Here is a 24096-nt window from a genome sequence, read left to right on the forward strand (position 1 = left end):
GGAACTTTGAAAAAGTACTACCTCACCAGCAGGGACTTTCTGAGGGGCATTTTTTTACCTGGAACTTTATTTAGTTCCTGGTTCCTGCAGTGGAAACACACCGAGTACCAGGCCAAAGTCCCTAGTTCCTGGGTAAAGTTCCTGCGGGGGAAACGTGGCTTATGCTACCGTTCAAAATGTTGGGGTCGGTAAAATTTAAAAAACATTAATATTGTGAAGTATTATTCCATTCTTTAGTGTCACATGATCCTTCAGAAATCATTCTAATATATCAGTATTTCAGTACATTGTGTGATTTTTAGGATCACTACTAACTGGCCCTCCTTTTTTGTGGAATAAGATTCAATCCAATCTCTTCTCTCCTTTATACTCAGCATGTTGATTTTGGCACAGTTTAAGAATAAAATTACTTTGTAAAATATTGTTTACCTTTGCACAAGTTCGCATGAGAGCATGAATTTGTGGCATGCTGCATGCATAATCATTGTGTGCCCTTCAGACTTCCATTTGTCTGTGTTGTGAGAGACTGGACCTTTACCCTTTTATATGACATCACTTGTGGTAAATTTTAAAATGTTTTACAATATGTGTCCCCTTGCAAAAATGTGTTCGAGTTGTTTGTTGTTCAGTCTGGTTAAAGTGTGCCGATTTTTCCATGAGCTCTGAATTGAAAATCATCCATAAGGAAATAAGTTAACTGTGACTTAAAATGTATTTATTTTGTTCAAAGCACCTCCCAGTGAATAAAAATAACAAAGTGAAACATTTTGTAGAACAGTGCAAGTTAGAACAGACAGGGATTTAACAAATGTTTAAAGCATAAAAGGGTTGTTTTATTTAAGGACTCAACATCAGCAAAAATATCAATATTGTCTGTAAATTAAATCACCTTCATGGCCATTCGAGATGTAGATGAGTTTGTTTCTTCATCAGAACAGTTTTGGAGAAATTTAGCATTTCATCACTTGCTCACCAATGGATCTCCTTTAGTGAATGGGTGCCGTCACAATGTCCAGACAGCTAATAAAAACAACACAATAGCCTACAAGTTATCCACACAAACACATAAAATCTTATGAAGTGAGAAACTGCATGTTTGTAAGAGACAAATCCATCAAGATGAGTTTTAACTTCAAACTGGCTAATATATAAATCCACAATACTGCTTTCTGCAGTGTAAAAGTTGTCTCATCTGAATCAGGAGAGAAAAATGCAGAGATCAAGCACCGTTTACAAGCAAGAACCATTGAAAACATTTCTAAACAAATGTATCGATAGATTTTGCTTTAAGAGGGCAACAGGGCACAAACTTTTTTCACTGGAGGAAACGTTATTATTGATGTCAATATGATATTTAGTGCAAATTGTCATATGATCAATGTAGTTTACTTCCTGTTTGCATCATGAGATGATGATGGTTGCATCAAAGCTCCGAAACAAATGGCTAATAATACATGTCAACATATATATATATATATATATATATATATATATATATATATATATATATATATATATATGACAAAGATTTTTGATGTACATTATGTTTACGTGTTTAGTATTAAAATCTGAATTCACAATTATTAAGTTTTGTTAAGTGTGGAGTGGACATAGAATGAGTAAGCACATTGATGGCAACAATAGTGAACCGTGGGATAATTTCCTTTCTTTTTGTATACCTATTCAGTGTTTTTATATATACACACACAGACACACACACACACACACACACACACATATATATATACATTCCAGGGGTTACTAACGACACATTGTTTGATATTTTCATGTCTGAGAAAAATTTGGGAATAAATGGTTTAGATACTTAAATCATGTCATTCCAAATTCTTAAGACTTTTGTTCATCTTTGGATCACAAATGAAGATAGTTTTGATAAAATCCGGGAGCTTTCTGACCCTACATAGACCGCAAAGCTACTGACATGTTCGGGGACATAAGGACATAGTTAAAATAGTCAGTTTGACAACAGTAGTTCAGTAGGTTTTAGGAAGTTACAAGAATACATTTTGGTGCAAAGAAAACTAAAATAATTAACTGCTACAAGAAAGAGCTCATGGAAGAGATGCGTTGTTGCATATAGCAAAGGACTGAGCTGTCCATTGCTGTTCGTTGGAAAGATAATTAAACCATAGGGGAACAGTAAGTGTGAAAGTTTGATAAAGTGATTTTGTGCCTTTCTGTGGATCACATGTTCATTAGTCAGTTTAGACACTGCGCATGTGTGCGTGATAAGTGTGCTTTTATGAAAGAATGGCGTCTGATTGCTAGTACAGTTTATCACTCTTTCTCTCGCTTCCTCTCTTTACGTGGTTGACTACCTCCAAACAGACATAACACATCTGACCTAAACTTCCTCTTTCACTTGTACTTAATGTGCTCACATATTTCAGTCTGTGCCTCCTATCTCCTTTTTTGTCTTTGTGTCTCTTTCATTATCTTTGTGTTTACATTCCTGCCATTGTGCTTGTTAGGTCACGTGTATGTCTGTGGATTTCTTATCGTCTGGTCTAGTTTGCTGTACAAACAATGGAAATATATTTTTAAAAACCCTGGAGTAGACGAGACAAGCATTGCATGTACTGATACTTATCAAAAACATGGCAATTTGTCATGTACGATACACGATGTGAAAAAGTTGGCTTATTGTAGTTGGAATAAAATTTCAATTTTGCATTGTATGAAACTTGGATATTCATGATACCACCTCTGGTTGTATAAAATAATTCAGTTTTTTTTTTTTTTTTGTTTTTTTGTTTTTTTTTTAGCAAAGTAGGAAAAAAAATAGAGATGTTTTATCTTATGTTGATTTTTTTAAACATCTTTTTCCTAAAGGAATGGTAAACAATAAATTAATATAAAACATTTAGTAAATTGAATAGTTAAAATTCCAAATATGAAACGAAATAATCGTGAAAGAAATTAATTTGTATATTGAATTTTTTTTCTTCTTTTTTTTATGTATTTCGTGTTGAAAAATGTTGAAAATCTATACATTTTATGTAACCCTGGGCCACGAAACCAGCTATAAGTAGCACGGATATATTTGTAGCAATAGCCAACAATGAACACGGGTCAAAATTATTGATTTTTCTTTTATGGCAAAAATCATTTGGATATTATCATGCATTGCTAAGAGCTTAATTTGGATAATTTTAAATGTGATCTTCTTGACGAGACTTGCACCCTCAGATTCCATATTTTTAAATAGTTGTATCTCAGCCAAATCTTGTCCTATCTTAACAAGCCACACATCAATGGAAAGCTTATTTATCCATTTTATTTACTTATTTATGTTTTTGTGGTCCAGGGTCATATACAGTATACTGTACCTGTGTTAGTCAATATTGACTTTTTAAAAAATGTAAAATATATTGATACAGATAATTAGTGAGTTTCCATCCTGAATGCTTAGTGTTTATGAGCCTACATGTGTATGAATGTGTTTAACTCCATTTCTGAAACTATATTTCTTTGTTTTAGGGAGACAAGACAGAAATGTGCGATGGTCGAGACTGCAGTGTCTGCCAGTGTTTCCCCCCCAAAGGAGAGAGGGTAAGTCCATAACATCATTTTGACTTTGTGGACATTATGGCATCATAGTCACTATGGAATATCATGTCTTCATTTTGGCATCATTCAACACCTGAAAAAATTCAGGTGTTAACTGACTGCACTTCACACTTGTCTAGCTGTTACCAGAATACTGGGTTTTGAGACACGCAGTGTGTTTGTTTGTGTGGCGAAACAAGAAACCTTCCTCTGATACAGGAGCTCTTAATTTTCATTAACTTTAATGTTAATTTCATTAACATTAAGTTTTACTCTAATCTAATTTATTCTGTTTTCTTACAACATTTAGTTCATGTTCACGCTCACACTGGCACACTGACCCAGTTTCATGCCAGTGATACATGCCTGTTCATGTCAGTACCTGAGCAGCTCCATCCAGGTGTTGGCATAATGCAGTTCTTTGCGTGTTCTTAGAAGAGCAAAAAAAAAAAGATTAAATGTGTTAATGAGTATTTCAGAGGCACGAAAGCTTCACTTCGATTAAGCACAGTTTTACAATGGAATGTAACAGGGTGTGTACCTCGTGTGCATCAGGTGTGCACTTTCAGCAGTGTTATTATGCTGTCAGTTTTGCATGTTGTCACCCCCCCATCCTCCCCCTCTGTACAAAAATACAAAGAATTGACTACAAACAACAGCTTCTGATTGGCTGAGGTATTTTCTATTTATTTGTTTTATGTATATTATTAATAGTATTTATATTATTAGTATGTGAATAAATCTATTTATATTCAAATCAATATTTCATGGCATCTTATTGTTTTGGCTCTGACTATCTGTTCTATATATATGTATGTATGTATATATATATATATATATATATATATATATATATATATATATATATATATATATATATATATATATATATATATATATATATATATATATAGTTTATACAGGGCCGTTCTTAGTTAATGCAAAGCCTATGGAACCGGTATGCACCGAATAAGAACACAGATTTCGGTGCCTCTTAAATGCCTGAGCGATTGATTGAAATATTTGTCCTGGTTATCCGAAATGTACACACATGGGCGTCGCTAGGCTTTTTTTTGCAGGGCTATAGCATTTAGCTCCATAAACTGTACACAAATTTGCGATTGCCTCAGAGTCAGTCCCCTTAAATTTCATATGAAAACGGTGGCAGACCGGTCTCCTCTCCGTCTTTCAATGCTCTCTTCAATCTGCAGACCGCGAGCGGACTCAAACAGAGCAGAGGACACAAGATGTGTGTTTATCAATAGATTGTTAGAATATCTGTATCTGTGCCCTTCTTTGTCATAAATACAGTTTACCCAAGGTCACGAGGGAGCAATCGGTTTTCTCATCTACTGTAAAGTTTTCGCTCTGTTCACCGCTCATCACCCCACAGCTGTTTCCTGCAGCGAAATCTAGCCCTTAACACATATGAACGCATACATTAGTTATACTTAAGTATACTTAATTTAATTATACGTACTTTATACTTACACTACAGTGCAAAAGTCTTAGTCTTGGGCAGTCTGTTGTTAGACTGTTTGTGCATTCAACAATATCACTAGATTATTATTAAAATGAATGGAAAAATTAATGTTTGGAAATGTAAACTGATATTTCCTACTGACATACTAAAGCAAAAGATATAAATAACTGGCTTAAAACCTTTAGAGTAAGGGAAGCTTGGGAAATGAAAGCATCCAAGGAGTGTGTGAATGCTATGGATTTATGCTCTTTAATGTTATCCTTTTTAGGCTTTTTTATTTATTTATTTTAATAGTCGTATCGGTTCAGGCACCTTTTAGGCACCGATACCATTTTAAAAGTATCGAAATGGCGCCGGTATCGTATAAAACCCAATCGATACCCAACCCTACCCACAGTGTGTGTGTGTGTGTGTGTGTGTGTGTGTGTTTTACATATGTGTGTTTTACATATGTGTGTACACACACATGTGTGTGTGTTTGTACACACATATGTAAAACACACACTCACACACACACACACACACTTCTTTTTTAAGTAACTTATTTCAAAAAGTGAAACTTTCATATATTTTAGATTCATTACATGTTAGTATATTTAGTATAAATTATTAATATAAATTATCTCCTTTTCTTTGAAACCACAATAATGGGGAAGACTGCTGACTGTGGGATTACATCTCTACCACGATTCAGTGCACCAAAGATCATATTTTGCGTTTTGAGTATTGTAGAGAAAATGTTTGAGCGTACGAAAATCAATTTTGCATTTAAAATAAGTTTTTGGATTTGTGCAGACCTTCTCTTTTGCGCATGCAATGTTTCACTAGCTTGCTTATCTGATGCCCAGCCTCAGTGCTCGCTAAATGCCGACGGCTCAATTGCTTAATACAACCCAGCATTACAGTATGCCATAATTCCAGCCAATCAGAGACGAGACTGCTAAATTCTGATTGGCTGACTTGACAACCAGAATAAAAAAAGCTGAATATTTTCAGTAATATTTACTCCGGTCTTCAGTATCACGTGATCCTTAAGAAATCATTCTAGTATATTGATTTGCAGCTAAAGAAAAAAAAAATATTATTATTATCTGTGCTGAAAACAGTCCTGCTTGAAACCATGGTATAGTTTTTTCATTCTTAAATGAATATAATTTTTTAACATTATAAAAATCTTTACTGTAACTTTTGATTTAATTTAATGTGTCCTTGCTAAATAAAAGGTATTAATTTCTTTAAAAAGAAAAAAGAAAAAAAAATCTTAATGAACAAAAACTTCTATTATACCTGTTTTGGGAAGCACTCCTTACATTTTTATCTTGCAAAGTTGGACAGAAGTATGTAAAGCATGGAAAAAGCCAAAGTGAATGTAATTCATTTTTAAGATAGCACCTGAAGGAAAACAATTAGAAAAGTATGTAAGGTTGTGTGGATTTGTGTGTCTGTGTGGCAGAGAGAGAGTGAATGTGTCCTTGCAGAAGGTTCTTAAGTCAAAATAATAATAGTCTTTAGCACAAGAGCGACAAATTTACGGCAGCCTCGTAAAGCCCAGCGGCCCAATTACAGTTAAGAGCGCAGTTACAAGAGTGTGCACAGCTGCTTACAGCACACACACTAACAGATAAATTCTCTGAATCATCCATGTTGGAAATATTTGTCATAACTGTAATTTTTTTAACAGATCAGACTCTGTTGAAAGGAATTTGAATAGTCTGCGTTTATGCTAATTTGTATACAAACACACACACTCGTTGATAATGAGATAATAAACACTTCAGTTGTTGTAATCAAAGTGTAGTCACTAGGGCTGTGCAATTAATCACATGTAATTGTCAAGGACATCTCATCAGTAAAGCCGGTTCCGTGATTGGTAGTAAATCGCCATCACCTGCTTTCAGATGGATTGGCATAAAAGGGGTCATATGATATGACTTCAGTTTTTCCTTTCTCTTTGGAGTGTTACAAGCTCTTGGTGCTTAAAGAAGATCTGTAAAGTTGCAGAGATTAAAGTCTCAAATCCAAAGAGATATTCTTTATCAAAGTCAACCACGCCTACCTAAAACGGCTCGATGTAGGAAGATTTGCTTAACACCACCCAAATGTTCACAAAAAGAAAGAAGGTATAACTTTCATTCTCGCTGTACTATTGTTGTTGCTGCCGTTGTCATGTTGTGGAGATGCTGTGTGTTTCGTTGTGAAAGCGAAATTACTATGTTTGGCCTTCCCAAAGAGGACACGACTAGAAATCAGTCGTTAAGTAGTATTTACAACACTGTTCCAGAACAGTTCAACCCAAATATTCAGATGTGTGCAGCACATTTTACAGAGGATGAGGACTGTTTCCTGAACCAGTATCCTACAATTCTTCTGTGCACAAAGGCTGTTCTATAAAGTGGGGCAGTTCCAACTTTGCAAGGACAGTCTGGTGCTTCTGATTCACAGTCTGTAAGTACATTTTCATATTTAAAGAATTTGCAACTGATGATTCAAACCCAAGTTTTGAGAAGTGTAGAGTAGCGCTTGTTTGTCGTTTCTCTGATCACAAATGCATATAAGGTTTTATGTTTATGCAGTGTAATACTCAATGCAATGTGTAAAAAGACAAAAAGCTATAAGTCATTATGATCAGTAATTATGTCTCAATTGGATGTAACAAATGCCTTGTTTATAATGGGTTTTATTGGTTTTGTCTCATTAATTTTTTTTTCACTCACAAAATCAATTAGTGTATACTATAGTATATTTCTGCATCATGTAGTATGTATAAGTCAAGTCACCTTTATTTAAATAGCACTTATAACAATACAAATTGTCAAAGCAGCTTTACAGTATGAAATAGGAAAATAGTGTCTAATGCAGAGTTACTCATTGTGCGGCTCGCGAGCCGCATGCGGCTCGTCAAGCTATAGCTGGCGGCTCGTATAGTATCACACTGCCACTTGCCTTCAGAGCATGTGAGGCGGGAGCGAGCGGGGAGCGCGAGCGGGCGGATCTTGGACAGAGCGCAGAGCGGCAATTTCAAAAGGACGGTGGACAAAGCATCGCATTTCCCACTCCAATTTCGCTCTGCTCACACCACGAGTCTGAAGCATGCTCATTCAAGCCTGACCCTGAATCCATTAGTCTTGCACAGTCATCAACAGTAGACTATTTTCAAGCAAAACTCGGCTCAATAATGGAGTTCAAGAAGTAAAATGAGAATTCATACAGGTGTAGCCTATCAATAGAAGTCGCTCAGGAGTAGCCTATAAGGCGCATCAGTCAAAAAATGCGCCATGAAGAAGAAAAAACATATAGGCCTAGCCTCGCACTGGACTATAAGTCGCATTTATTTAGAAATGTATAAAAAAAAATAAAAAATCTTATGGACGGGACAGTTCTCCGTTACGGACGTGAGCGCTCTGACAGCGTCACTAAGACTGCTTTAAAACTTTCACTGAGACCTCAAACAGAAAGCACAAAGCCTGTCTTTAAATTTGATTTCGTTTTGTATTAATTGTATCTTAATTTTAATCAAGGTTTCATCAACCAATTGTCTGGATTTAATAAGAAGTAAATAGAAAATAGATAACCACTATACGAAGGAGTCGGTGTGAACCTGGAGTTTGTCTCATGAATGAACCGAAACTCAGCGTATAGCCTACTTGCCTCACACCCGACACATAGGCTATATATAAAGCTTGAAATGTCTATTTTTAAACAAAACAATTCAAAACGAAAGAAAACGGACTGCTCTCCCTCCCGTATGAAATGTGCATTTCTCTCAGGCGCGTTCACTACTGCGAAGATCACGAGTCAGCATCTTTCTAGCCGACAGACATAAATATTTTTTAAATGTCTTCTGCTATATTTTACATATTCATAATCATTAATTTTGCCGGTTCGTTGTGACAGCTTTTAGGTGCCCTTAAATGTTACATGAATGCATCAGCACTGAAAACATAGAGATTTTTCTTTTGGGGGCATTTTGTTTGTGTTCAGACTTTCTCATTTGCCTGCGCGAGGACGCTGTTATTAATAAAATTGCGAGTAGGCCTACACATTGGATTCACGTTTATTATAATAGGCTATTTAAAAAAATACCCCAGTTTTTATGCCAGTCGTATCATTTTATTTTTGTTGTATTTATCCGCCACACACCTTGAAGGCCGGTCCGTGAAAATATTGTCTGATATTAAACCGGTCCATGGCGCAAAAAAAAGTTGGGGACCACTACAAGTGATATACATGTAGATTATTTTCTTTTTTTGGAGCGAGCGGGGGGGGGGTGATTTGAGTGAGCACATACACTTGTGAGTCAACATTTTCGACCATGAACACTATCAGGAGACAGAGAAACCGACTGACCCATGCTCATCTTGAATGTCTCACTGTGATTGCAACAACAAACTACAAATACAACATGAAGAAAGTCAAGGACATGCATGCCAGCTTTCGCTCAAATGCACATTTGCAAAGGTGACTTAGTATGTTGTCGTAAAAGTGGCTCGCCCTTTGATTTTGCTCTGCCAATGTGGCTCTTGTGAAAAAAATAGTGAGGATCACTGGTCTAATGCAAAAGGACAATAGTTAACACTCAGTTTTCAGTTAAAGGTCATTCTTCATTGAATTCAGTGATGTTATCCTGCTCAGTTCAGTTTAAATTGTATCTGTGCAATCAAGTCAACAATATCGCTGGAAAATTAGTGTCCCCAACTAAGCAAACATAGGCGACAGCGGCAAGGAACCAAAACTCCATCGGTGACAGAATGGAGAAAAAAACCTTGGGAGAAACCAGGCTCAGTCAGGCATCAATTTCATGCTGCGGCAGAGGACTCATCTGGTTCCTGTGGTCTTGTCCCGATGGCCATCTAGGAGACAATATCTTCACTGGGAATCTGTCTCTGGAGCTCATCTAGTTGTCTTGGTCTCCGTTGACATTCAGGGCTGTCGAGATCATCTTATCCACCATCTGGGCTGGAAACGTACTGGATCCAGGTGACTGCAGTGACCCTCTGATCTGGATACAGACTGGATCTGGTGGCTACGGTGACCTCAGAATAAGAAAGAAACAGACTAATTAGGGCTGTGCAATTAATCAAAATTCAGTTTTGATTTTGATTTCAGACTCCAACGATTCGAGATAAAACCATAATTGCGCCCCATTCCACCCCATTTCCAGCGGTGCTCTTTCGTTACTCCATAAAAGCCAAATTTCACGTGCAAACCAGTAAAATCAAGACTTTAGCAAAATTGGATGTACATGATTTAAGTTGATTAGATTCATTTATTGTTTTAAAAGCATTAAAGCATTAAAGTACTTGGTTGCTTGCACTTTCTCGGGAAGATTACGGTGTACTGTATGTGCTCAGAGTGGAACACAACACGGACATCTAAAGTAATCTTTTAGCGTCAAACGGTCGAATACACACAAAAATGTGTCAAAATGTGGTGCTTCTTTATTATTCACGTAAACCCTTATCGGTTATGTAATGAATGTAAAGTGTTGAGAATTAAAACACTTGTGTAACAGTAAATTGGATCCGTGCAGCTCTTAAAGTGACTCTGTGCTTAATATTAATCAAACAAAAGACACATTCAAAATCACTCACAGCTCTTAACTGAAGGACTTTTGTAGCTATAATAAGAAACAAAGGAAGTTTAATTCTTACAGTGAAGACTTTGCTGTTTTATTTAACATTAGGTTATTCAATTTCTTTAGTAGACCGTTTTTGGAAAGTTAGAAGCAAAAACCCTTTGGTATCTTCAGCAGACTTCTTTATTGAGAATGCATTGTGTGGCACTGCAGTCAAGTCTGACTAAGGCAGGCATACATTGTATTTTATAGGCATTCAGTGGGCAGTTGATAAAGATGTTAACACACAGCCTTAGAAGTGACCACTTAAAGAAAGCAATCCCACAGTCCCTTATTTGAGAGTTCTAATAACTCTCACATAATACAAATTTAAACATCCATAACCCCATCTTCCATTCATGTAAGTTTAAATGATTACATGTACATATAACTTCAGTGTTGTGTCCTAGATTTAGATAGGTGTAATAGTTATTTTCAAACTACAACACATAAACAACAAGGGTGGTAACATGTCATATAAACTACATGATGACAGAAAATCATATAGCCTAAGAGTACTAAATTCCCACAAAGCCAGAACAGTCATGGAGTCTTTGGTGTAGTCTGTTTCCTTAGAAATCCATTTCTTGTGCAGTTTTACTCAGATGACTTTGTCTTCATGAAGCTCTTTCACTTTCATGTTTGGTCCAACAATGTTCTTTAACACTCTCAAAACTCCCTCTTTCAGTTCATCTTTGCTGACATGTTGAAACTCTGAATTATTTAAAGCACTTTCAAAACCATTCAGAATTCTGATTCTGTCAAAATCGTTGTTGAGCTGAAAAAAGGATGTGGAATTCAGTCTGGAACGATGTGAGGTGAGAAGCTCTATCTGGTTCATGGCACCAAAACTGTTGGAAACTCAGGAGACCAGGAGACTCTTGGTTATCGTGAGCAATAATCTTTATTGAGAACTTGCTGCGTGGCACTGCAGTCATCAAAAGTCTTTGTATTTTATAGGCGTTCAGTGGGCAGTTTTTAAATGTGTTGACCTAACATGTATCCCCAGAAGTGTCCACTTAAAGAAAACGTCTCAAGGCAATACAGGAAATAAACCCCCACCTGTGAGCTTCATCAAACCTAAAGATAACAGTACCCAAATGGTTTGAACTGCACCTTGCCACAAGGACTAAAGATGTTTAACCATTCACATGTAGTTAACTCTCAGTATGAAGATTAGAAACTTGCAGAACCCCCTTTACCGGAAACTATATTGAATTTAATCAGTAAACAGATGCCATCATGTTCACCTTGAATGCCCAGTACAATGAAGATCACCTTAGTTTGTCATATGATGTTATGTCAGGATGTAGAATCAGCAGATCTTAAAGGTCATGGCCTAATAGTTAGAGAGTCTGACCTGTAACCCAAAGTATGCAAATTCGAATCTTGGGTCTTGCAGGTATTGTAGGTGGGGGAGTGGATGATCATTGCCCTCTCCCACCCTCAATACCACGACTGAGGTAAGACCCTTGAGCAAGGCACAGATCCCCCAACTGCTCCCCGGGCCGCGGGTGTGGTGTTCACATTGGCTGCCCACTTCCTAGAATGATAACCTATAACAAGGGGCCCAGAATGCCTCTGTGTGTGTCCTGTGTTGTATTATGTTGTCTGTCATGTCTTGGTTCTGTGGTTACAAAATGAGGCCAGAAGTCCTCATGCCTCAGGCCACATGTCTTCTAGTCTAGTCTTTGACCTCTGAACTATTAAGGCACAACTTAGCGTCTGTGCGTGTGTGAGTAAAACACTTTCTCTGGCTCTTGTAATCACAGAGTCTGTAGGCTTTGGGCTGCTAACAACTATCACTTTCTCTAATGCAAGGTGAGAGGCTGCGTGTGTGCTTGCATGTGCCTGTAGGTTTTCATTGTGTTTTTAGTATAAATAATAATACTGTCATAAACCCTTTCTTTCAGAGTTCACTGCTGGGACACAGCAAGTTAGGGTCACCATATGTGATCTTTATAAGTCCTGGCCAGGATTTCTAAAATGCCTAAATGTCTTTTGTCTTCAGAATTGTTGAAGGTAATGATTTAAAAAGTAGTTTGACCAATAGCGTGCAGACATTGTACATAACCAACCAATTGGAGCATGTAAGAAGGTAGGATCTACAGAAAATGGTAAAAGCAATGCAAATAAGTATACAAATAATGTATGAGGACTGCAGGGAGCTTGTCAACAAGAAAACAAAGCTAACACCTGGATATTTTAGGCAATATAGAAATCCTGGCCAGGACATCACTCCAGCTAAGTATGTCACGCGCTGTGTGTCACGCGTGTTGGTCTAGCGGAAATCTTAAGATGGAGATTATGGGAGGGTTTTGAGGACATTTGCATGGCTGTCATTAGAACTGTGGAATGTTTGCATGAGTAGGATTATGGGGTCTTGCAAATGCAAGTATTAGCCACATCTCTGGGATTGGGAAACACTGCTCTAGTCCATGTAGCAAGCAGTGTTAATTTAGTAACATTGGTTATACTATTAGATTGTGTTTTAATATTTTAAATATTTTATTTTTATACTTTAATTTAAATTTAAAGTTTTCGAAACTTTTATTATTATTATTATTATTTTTGTTTTTTGTTTTTTCAAAAAACTGATGGAAACTCAGAAGCCAAGACCAGGAGACTCTTGGTTATCTTCAGTAGGAATCTTTATTCCATTTTATAGGCATTCAGTGGGCAGTTTTTAAATGTGTTGACCTAACATGTATACCCAGAAGTGTCCACTTAAAGGAAACATCTCAAGACGATACAGGAAATAAACCCCCAACTGTGAGCTTCATCAAACCTAAAGATAACAGTACCCAAATGGTTTGAACTGCACCTTGCCACAAGGACTAAAGATGTTTAACCATTCACATGTAGTTAACTCTCAGTATGAAGATTAGAGACTTGCAGAACCCCCTTTACCGGAAACTATATTGAATTTAATCAGTAAACAGATGCCATCATGTTCACCTTGAATGCCCAGTACAATGAAGATCACCTTAGTTTGTCATATGATGTTATGTCAGGATGTAGAATCAGCAGATCTTAAACGGATTCTTAAATTTGTAATCCCACACTGAATTCTTTAGACTTGCATAAAAAAAAACTTAAATCACATTTTGTTTTATTTGCATATATTTTGTTGTTCTATTGTATTCTTTTGCTTTTTTTTTATTACTAGCACTCTGTTCCATCTAGGGCTGCACGATATTGGGAAAAAATGACATTGCGATATTTTATTTTTCTGCGATATATATTGCGATATGAAATCGATTAAAAAAAATTCTTACAAACAAAAATGGGGTGAGCACACTTACATTCTCATTTTAAATTATTTAAACATCGACACCATCGTGTCAATTGATTAATATGTGCGACGGAGAGAGAGCAAGACAGTGCTCGTGTTGATTGAAGACGGTGAGCATGCGGCCGGGGCTCTCTCTCTCTCCCTCTGTCTCTCTCTCGCACGCTCGCTCTCTCTCTCTCTCTCTCTCTCTCTCTCTCTGTCTCTCTCGCGCACTCTCTCTCTCTCTCGCTCGCGAGCGCTCTCTCTCGCTCTCTCTCACGCACTCTCTCTCTCTCTCACGCGCTCTCTCTCTCTCTCTCTCTCTCTCTCTCTCTCTCTCTCTCTCTCTCTCGCGCTCTCTCTCTCTCTGCCCTGTCAAAACTTTCACTCTATGATGGTCAAACTGTGCAGGGCCCGGGAGCAGCTGGCCCGTACAGTTAATGAATAACGGATCAACTACGACAGCCTACATCGCACATCCTGCGATGTGACTATCGTGGATTCGTACATCGCGATATCGATGCTTAAACGACACATCGTGCAGCCCTAGTTCCATCTTTTTTTTTTTTTTTTTTTTTTTTTTTTTTTTTTCAGTTTAATTATTTTCAGTCATTTTGAGGACCTTTTTCGTTTTTGTTTTTTAACTAATATTAGTTACTCTAGTATTCTGCTGGGGGTATTGAAAGTTGTGACATTTTGATTGTCTCTAAAATGTAGATGTCATAGCAACCTTATTTACCAAAATATATTTTTTATGTATGTGACCCTGGACCACAAAACCAGTCCTAAGTCACTGGGGAACATTTTTAGCAATAGCCAAAAAAACAAAATGGTATGGGTCATGATTATCAATTTTTCTTTTATGCCAAAAATCATTAGGATATAAAGATCTTGTTCCATGAAGATATTTTGTACATTTCCAACTGTAAATATATCAACACTTCATTTTTTAATTAGTAATATGCATTCCTAAGAATTCATTTGGTCAATTTCAAAGACTATTTTCTCAGTATTTAGATTTTTTTGCACCCTAAGATTCCAGATTTTCAAATAGTTGTGTCCCGGCCAAATATTGTATGATCCTAATAAACCATAGATCAATAGAAAGCTTATTTATTTAGCTTTCAGATTATGTATACATCTCAATTTTCGAGAAAAAAAAATGACACTTAAGACTGGTTTTGTGGTCCAGGGTCACATATATGACTAATTTTAAATATTTCATATAAAGTTTTGACCATATGACCCACTAATAATAGTTTTAAATAATCGTGATTACTATATCAACCAAAATAATCATGATTTATGATAATTTTTTGTCATATTATGTCATATTATTTTGTCATATCATATTATTTTTTGTCGTAATCGAGCAGCACTAAGACTAATATTAGTGTAGATGGCATTCTTATAACAGTAGGTAGTGAAAAGTATGCAAATTCGAATCTTGGGTCTTGCAGGTATTGTAGGTGGGGGAGTGGATGATCATTGCCCTCTCCCACCCTCAATACCACGACTGAGGTAAGACCCTTGAGCAAGGCACCGATCCCCCAACTGCTCCCCGGGCCGCGGGTGTGGTGTTCACATTGGCTGCCCACTTCCTAGAATGATAACCTATAACAAGGGGCCCAGAATGCCTCTGTGTGTGTCCTGTGTTGTATTATGTTGTCTGTCATGTCTTGGTTCTGTGGTTACAAAATGAGGCCAGAAGTCCTCATGCCTCAGGCCACATGTCTTCTAGTCTAGTCTTTGACCTCTGAACTATTAAGGCACAACTCAGCGTGAGTTAAACACTTTCTCTGGCTCTTGTAATCACAGAGTCTGTAGGCTTTGGGCTGCTAACAACTATCACTTTCTCTAATGCAAGGTGAAAGGCTGCGTGTGTGCTTGCATGTGCCTGTAGGTTTTCAGTGTGTTTTTAGTGTAAATAATAATACTATCCATCATAAAGCCTTTCTTTTCTTTCAGAGTTGCTGCTGGGACACAGCAAGTTAGGGTGACCATATGTGATCTTTATAAGTCCTACCGAGGATTTCTAGAGTGCCTTAATGTCTTTTGTCTTTAGAATTGTTGAAGGAAACGATTAAAAAGTAGTTTGACCAATAGTGAACGGAACAGAAACGCTGCCCTGCCTCTTTAATTACTGAGCAGATTGTTTCAATGACGCGCACTCCAAAGACTCGCCGCACTGCATATTCTTTAACTGCCGAACACGTTTTCCACGACTGTAAATACACTCTGGCCTTTGATGAGTGCACGTCGTTGTGTCTGACTGTGCATGTACCGACATTGCACAGCACCTGCTGCCGCTGTGTATCACGTGTTGGTCCAGCAGAAATCTTAAGATGGAGATTATGGGAGGGTTTTGAGGACATTTGCATGGCTGTCATTAGAACTGTGGAATGTTTGCATGAGTAGGATTATGAGGTCTTGCAAACGCAAGTATTAGCCACATCTCTGGGATTGGGAAACACTGCTCTAGTCCATGTAGCAAGCAGTGTTAATTTAGTAACATATATATATATATATATATATATATATATATAGCCCATATATCTTATTATTTATAGTTTTAGAAACTTTTTAATTTAAAGATGCTTTCAGTAAGTTTTTTTTCCACTTTCACCGTATATTCATCTGAACAAGTTACAAGTCTGCCACGTTTGTTCTGACTGAGGAAAAAATAATTAGAATAAATCTCGCTACCAATAATGATTTAATCTTACAATCGGTTAGCTCATATTACATCAAACCATGCTAATTATTGTTATACTTTATTCTCAAATTATTAATGTTAACAACATCAGCATTACCTAAAGTGTGTATTATTGTGTAGATTTCAGTTTCTGTACAATCTAATCTCTAATTGTCATATCATTCGAATTTCATATTAAGGAATTCTGGTAGCACTTTATTTTACAGTCCTGTTCGCCTGCCTAGGAACTCATTATTGATCTACACCCGTTTCCTATCAGTGACACTATAAAGGTTGCACTCATCCACACACACATTGCTGAAACAATACGCCACCTGCAGGATTCTCACATGCGATAGCCAAGTACCTGGGACATCTTCCTTGTTTACAGAAGTGATGTAATGACGCTGCAACATGCTCGAATTTTCTGCAAAAAAACCCTACCCATACCAATCAAATTAGAAAACGTTATTATAAATTAACCGTTGTGAATTGGGCTAAAGTAAGGTGATAGTTTTGATCACTGGCTGGTTATGTACTTGCTCAAATATTGATTTTGGATATTTTTTTTACCAAAACAAGTTACGGAATGCAGCCAATCTAAAGTTCTGTAATGAAACTCTAGATGGTGTAGTCCAATAAGTCAAACTCAGTCTGACCTAATGACATCATTAGCTATGTTTTCATACACCTATTTTTATGCGCATTTTGGAATATTATACATGCAGGATGAAACACAAAGATTAAATTCTAAAATGTGCATAAAAGCTTATGCGCACAATTTAGTAGGATAGACTTTTTATACCATAAGAAAAAACATGTACAAACAATAATCGAAACAAATTTAAAGAATAAATTAACATTTGCACATAAAAAAGTCATGTGACTTTGCATGATAGGATAGGATAACTTGACTAACCAGCAGAACTATCTCATTCCACAGCATCTGAAATGTTTTTCGGTCATTCGGGAATGCTTGAGCAAAGTCTGTAAGTCTGAATAATTGTCTTACATGACTATATTAAAAACAGCAGACATCCACCTCTGAAAGCAGTGACAGCATTTATTATTTTGTCTGCTCCCTGTGAGGAACAAGTAATTTATTATATATGAAAAATTGTTATATTTAGCGGCTTGTCCTATACGTTTCTTAGTGAAATTTAGTGCCAGTTTATCAGGAAGTGACAAATTTGTTCTCTTTGACTCAATGATGGAAACGGTACTTTATTTGCAAATATTTTGTGATTGTTGTGATGAAAAGGCAAATTGTTTTTTAGTTTTTTAGTACAACAACCTGAACAGCTCTATTGATGAGTATTACATGTGAATACATGTCTATATGGTTCAGGAGTCGTGTGTGATGGTTTGGACAGCTGTGTTTTGCTGTGCAAGCCCTAATTGTAAACCAGAGGTGTATGGATGTGTGTGTGTGTTGCTGAGGGAATCTAGTGGGTCTTTACTAATTATCACAGTCACTGCTTTCCCTGAAAGACTGTGAACACCCTTAACACACAATGATCTACCTCTGTCAAAACCACTAAATGCATGCTGCTTAACACACACACACTCATACTATCATACTTTTCACATCACAAAGTCAAGTAGAATATGATGTATGTCTTTTTTGTTTAGTAAGTAAATTTAAAAGTTATATGAAGATAAATTTTGTAGCTTTATAAAGTTCAAAATAACAGCATTTATTTGAACTACACATTTTGTAACATTATAAAAGTCTTTATGGTCACTTTTAAATAATACTTTTAATAAAAGTATTTCTTTTAATTTTACTGAATTTTATTTTGAGCAATAGTGTGCATTTCTGCAAAGTTTTGAGCAAACACGTATACAATTTATTCTGTAGTTTTTTTTACTCATTGACTTGCCCTGTCAGTGCTTGGCTATTGTGTCTGATCAAAGTCAAATCCAATGTCTTACAGGTCATTAAAAACACATTCCTGTGTGTTTGCGTAAATAAAGGATTAAACCCTTTTGGCTTTGTCAGCAAAAGACAGTGACCAGAGTAAGAGAATAAGAGAGAATCGTTCCTGGTATTTTAATTAAAAGTGCTCTAAAACTGAAACTGTCACAAACCAGCTGTGGGAAAAACCTGCAATTAACATGATTCTTTCCTCCCATTTAGGGAGGCTGTTTAGCAGAGTGAACTTGAAGAGAGGATGTGTCCCCGCATGGACTGCATTCAGTCAAACATTTTATGTTTGCCACTGTATTATTTTTTTTTTTTTAAAGGATTTTTGTTGTGTATGTAAACACTACTAAATCCCAGTGTTCCACTGCTGTGTGTGTGTGTGTGTGTTTGTGTGTGTTTCTCTTAGTTCCCGTCAGTGTGTTGTTTCAGTCAGAGCTCTTTTAGGCCAGTCCAGTCACTAATTCACTCATTCACTAATTCTTTCTCATGCAAGTGTATGTAGTTTTTTTTTTTCTTTGCCTCATCCGTTTTTTTTTTATAAATATTTATATTTATAGCACTAATCAGATGTGATACAATCAGTTGTTTTTATATAGTACATGCAATTATATACTGTTACATATAAAAAGTCTTTATACAACACAGTAACTTACCAGAAAGAAAAGAAAGAAAGCACTTAACCTCACTGAAGAATCACTCTCAAACAATTTGAGAGCTAACATCAGTAACCAATCACAGTCAAGCCTAGAGCAGCATCTGGTGACACACAACAGTACTGTGAATGTAAAATGTTCTTGTGGTGATTTTATAAAAGTACAGTACTGTTGAGTTTGGGGTCGGTAAGATTTTGCAGTGGTTTTGAAAGACATCTCTCATGCTCATCAATGCTGCATGACTGTAATATTGTCAAATATTACTTAGAATTTAAAATAAATTAAATTTTTTCCTGTGATGCAAAGTTGAATTTTCAGTTTCCTTTGTGCCAGTCTTTAGTGTCACGTGATCTTTCAGAAATTTTTCATTCTAATATTTTTCATTGTTATATTTCATTGTGCTGCTTAATATTTTTGTGGATACTGTGACACATTTTCTCAAGATTCTGTGAATAGAAAGTTCAAAAGAACTTTCAAAAATATAAATACGTGTGTGTGTGTGTGTGTGTGTGTGTGTGTGTGTGCGTGCGTGCGTCTGTGTGTGTGTGTGCGTGTGCGTGTGCTTGTGCGTGCGTGTGTGTGTGTGACCCATGCTGGCCAAATGAATCAGAATCCGCACAGGATTTTTTTTTATCTACAGACAAAAAAAGTGAAAAATATATGAAAATGAAAACATTTATGCACTAGGCCTGTTTGTTTCTTTCTCTGTTCTGTTGTTTTTTGGGGTTTTTTTTGCATCTGCTTAAAATATTATGTTCATATTTATTAATATGATAATATTGTAGTAATAATCCCTGCCAATCGAAATACTCAGAAAAATTGTACCTAGTATTACTATAATATTATTATATTATTCTGTTGCTATTTTTTTCTAGGGGAATCCTGGTGTGTTAGGTCAGCAGGGCATGCAGGGGCTTCCAGGTTTGCCTGGCCCCCAAGGACTTAATGGCGAAAAGGGTCAACGTGGACTCATAGGCATGCCTGGACTCTCTGGCCCAAAAGGAGACCAAGTACATAGAAATACACACTCACCCACAAACAATTCTTCGAAAACTCAATACAAGAACTTTCATTCTGTTGCATTATTTTGTGCTAGGGCTTTCAAGGAGATCAAGGCTATGCTGGATTAGATGGAGTGCCTGTAAGTGACACTCTGCAGTATGAAATATTCAATGCTCTGTGTGTGTGTGTGTGTGTGTGTGTGTGTGTGTGTGTGTGTGTGTGTATATATATATATATATATATATATATATATATATATATTTCTGTTTGACCCGTGGCCTAGCCTATAAAGCCTCAAATCTATAGTGGCTTCTTAGACAAACTTTATTTAGTTTCTGAGACTTGCCGGTAGCCTACTACTGGACGAGCACGAGGTCTTCCTCTCAGCGCCACCTGCAGACCACACTCCCACTATTTCATAGTCATCCCGTTGTCTGACAACAGAAACGGTAAAAATAAACCCCTGAAAACTGTTTTATTTAGATTTTGGCTGCATCAAAATACAGTATGTGGGCACAGAGAGCAAACAAATGTAATGTACATTTTGCATGTTTGAAGTGAGCTGCCCTGTCGTAAACAGACTTGTGTAAGTAAATTGCTCTGAAAATATTCTATGGAAAACATCTATAACCTATTGAAAAATTGAAAAGTATTAATTTAAAATACATTTAGAACCTATACAAATTAAGTTAAGTGCGATTAATTATGAGTTAACTCTTGACAATCATTCGATTAATCATGTTCAAATATTTGTATATTTTGACAGCCCTAATTATTATATTATATTATATTGTATTATATTACATTACATTACATTACATTACATTACATTACATTATATATTTCCAATAATTATCCAGGGTCATCCAGGGCCTGGTGGTCTTCCAGGGCTTCCAGGGAAGGATGGCTGTAATGGAACCAGAGGGCAGCGTGGGTTGAATGGTGAAACAGGACAGCCTGGCTTCCCGGGACCAATGGTATGAGAGATGTTTTAAGCAATTTGTAATTTATCTTTTTTGTTGACTGGGCTCTTTCAGTGTGTTCACTCCTGCAGTAAATGAAGTCCATGACTCCTTTTTTATATTATTATTATTTATTTTTTTTGCTCGTTTCAGGGACTACCTGGGTTAAAAGGAGCCAAAGGAGACCCTTTTACAAGGATAAGGTTCCTTCCTGGAACACCTGTATGTATAATTCCAAAAAATGAGTTTATGGGTTTATATTTGATTACTACTGACTATATTCTGCATCCCGTCCGGAGGTTGAGCAGCGTTGTGTCATATAAAAGCAAATATAAAAGCTTTTAAGATTTCTTAAACAGTGAAATGCTTTTGTAATTTTATTGTTTTATTTAGAGATGCTTTATAATCATCTTTTTATACTCAACAAATCTGTTTTCCTCATACACAGGGTGTCGATGGACTACGTGGAATACTTGGACCAGAAGTATGTACTAAGTGTAAAAACACCTTATGCAAAAGTCCTTATATAAGCTATAATGTATTACTTAAGTGCAGTTTTATTTATTAGTTAGGTTTGTTTTGTTTGTGTGTGTCTGTGTTTTAATGTTCATAAAGGGGCTAAAAGGGGTCACTGGCCCACAAGGTCCACCAGGACGAATGGGGTCTGATGGATATATGGTGAGAAAAACATTTACTCTTCAAATAGAACCATTTTTTTATTCATCCATACTATTATTATATGTATAATAATAAAATAATGTATGTATTCAGGTTTTTTTTTTTTTTCAAAATTCAAAGGATCAGTAAAATATTTTTGAAAATAATATTATGCTCACCAAAAATAGACTTTTAAAAATTATTTGTATTTAATTTAATGTTTACTGTTTTTGTTTGTTCTAATTATAGGGCTTACAAGGATTACCAGGTCAAAGAGGCCTACCAGTGAGTTTTGCAAGTGCATGCCTATGAAACTGAAGATTCACTGAGAAGTTTCTCTATCTGAAGTTTACAGTTTATTAGCTCAGATTTGAAAATCTGAAACTCTTTGTTTGAGTGCAGCAGCCCTAGACTTCTAGCATCTTTTGTTTAACCTGCACTTCTGCTTGTTCTTCTGTTGCCTGTGCATAATATGAAGCCGTTTTTAATAACTTTTAATATTCTTGAATGATATTTTGTTCGTTTGTCCATAGGGAGACCCAGGAAGATCACTGCCTGGACCAAAAGGAGTTGAGGTAAATAACACACGTGGCAGTACTGGCTTTATTTCATACTTGAATTTGTGTTTAACAACATCATCTTGATTCTCTTATAGGGGGAACAGGGGGAACAGGGTGAACCAGGTCCTTTTGAATATGTGGAGCCCAACCCAGAAGACTATGTAAAAGGCGAAAAGGTCAAATGTCCATATGTGAAACAAGTTTTCAGCTGTTTAGGATGCCATGCAGCTTCCAAGGAGAAAATGATGGTGGAATTTTATAACTTTTTTTGTAGGGGAGGAAAGGTCAGAAAGGAATATGTGGACCACCTGGCCCAAAGGTGAATATTGCTGCATATTTATTTTAATTTATTAGTCCTAATAACTTGTAAACTAACATAGCAAGCCCTGATATGTGACCTGTGTTAGCTGAAGCTCATTAATGTGGTTTTACATTCATTTTTGTGTTTCTCAGGGTTTTGAAGGGCGTCCAGCTGAAAAAGGAGAGAAAGGCATAATTGGTTTACCTGGTAACAGAGTAAGATTATTCACTAGTTTTCATATCAGTTGATCCACTACAAACCAACACCACAACCCAGCTGAACATAACACCTTAAACCAACTGTTATAACACTCGAAAAGAAACAATCATAGAATTCCAAACCAACCATTTACAACATTCCAGAATAAACAATTAAATTATCTGTATTAAGTATTGAATTCCTTTCATTTCACATATTCAGATTATGCAAGTATGAGTTAATTTAAAAAAAGTTAGAAAACGAATTTAATAACCAAAACGCTTTACTTCATCCTTTTACTTTTTCAGTTATACATGTTGTTGTATTTTAATTTTTTTTAATTAGGGCCCACCTGGATATACAGGAAGAATTGGTTTTCCAGGACTTAAGGTACACTTTTTAATCATTCATAATTGACCATTAATAATGATTTGTTTCTTTTGATATGATAGGTTTGTTGAATTATACTGTTTGTCACTTCTGATGTTTTTTTTGTTTTTTTTACATATACAGGGGGCACTAGGGGAAAATGGTCTCCCTGGTCTATATGGCAACCCAGGGTCACAGGTCAGGCACACACTCACTAAACATTGTATGAAAAAAAATGATTTAGTAAGAGTAATCTACTTGCAGTATATTGTCACTTGCTTGCTGACACTGCTGCTGTGAATGTGTAACAGGGCTACCCAGGAGACCCCGGACCTAAAGGAAACCCAAAAAACTATTACAACAATATGATTGGTAATGGAGTTAACATTATCAAACCCAAATACATGTGAAATGTACTGTACTGTCTGTGGTTAGTTACAGTATTTACCATGAAGATTGTTTCGGATGAATTCTTTATATTGAGTGTTTCGGATGAGGTGGATCTGTTTGGAGAGTTTTTATATATCATTGTATTTCTATGTTTTTTTTTATGTGTGCTCTAGGACTACCTGGAGATCGTGGGCTTCCTGGTTTAGCTGGACCTCCTGGGAATAGAGGGTCAATGGGTATACCTGGACCCCCTGGTGATCCAGGAGCATCTATAATAGGTCTGAAATATCTTAAAGGGTTAGTTCACCCAAAAATGAAAATTAGCCTGTGTTTTACTCACCCTCGAGGCATCATAGGTATATATGACTTTCAATTTTAAAAAATTGTCCTGGCTGTTCCAAGTTCTATCATTGCATTCATCAGGTGTTGCCGTTGCATGCC

At 36.4% G+C, this 24096-nt stretch overlaps 1 protein-coding gene across 2 annotated transcripts in view; it reads left to right on the forward strand.

Annotated features, from left to right (window-relative positions):
* col4a4 (collagen, type IV, alpha 4) overlaps positions 1-24096 on the forward strand; it is a 58253-nt gene that overhangs the window by 18291 nt on the left and 15866 nt on the right. For both annotated transcript variants that reach the window (XM_059514001.1, XM_059514002.1), the window contains exons 4-19: positions 3502-3573; positions 20092-20226; positions 20313-20357; positions 21079-21195; positions 21334-21402; positions 21629-21664; positions 21796-21858; positions 22087-22122; positions 22371-22412; positions 22493-22573; positions 22672-22716; positions 22851-22913; positions 23242-23286; positions 23410-23463; positions 23577-23637; positions 23829-23933. In XM_059514001.1, the coding sequence (XP_059369984.1) occupies positions 3502-3573; positions 20092-20226; positions 20313-20357; positions 21079-21195; positions 21334-21402; positions 21629-21664; positions 21796-21858; positions 22087-22122; positions 22371-22412; positions 22493-22573; positions 22672-22716; positions 22851-22913; positions 23242-23286; positions 23410-23463; positions 23577-23637; positions 23829-23933 (1069 nt within the window). The remainder of the gene's footprint in view (positions 1-3501; positions 3574-20091; positions 20227-20312; positions 20358-21078; positions 21196-21333; positions 21403-21628; positions 21665-21795; positions 21859-22086; positions 22123-22370; positions 22413-22492; positions 22574-22671; positions 22717-22850; positions 22914-23241; positions 23287-23409; positions 23464-23576; positions 23638-23828; positions 23934-24096) is intronic.

The sequence above is a fragment of the Carassius carassius genome, chromosome 28 (assembly GCF_963082965.1).
Source record: "Carassius carassius chromosome 28, fCarCar2.1, whole genome shotgun sequence".
Lineage (NCBI taxonomy): Eukaryota > Metazoa > Chordata > Actinopteri > Cypriniformes > Cyprinidae > Carassius > Carassius carassius.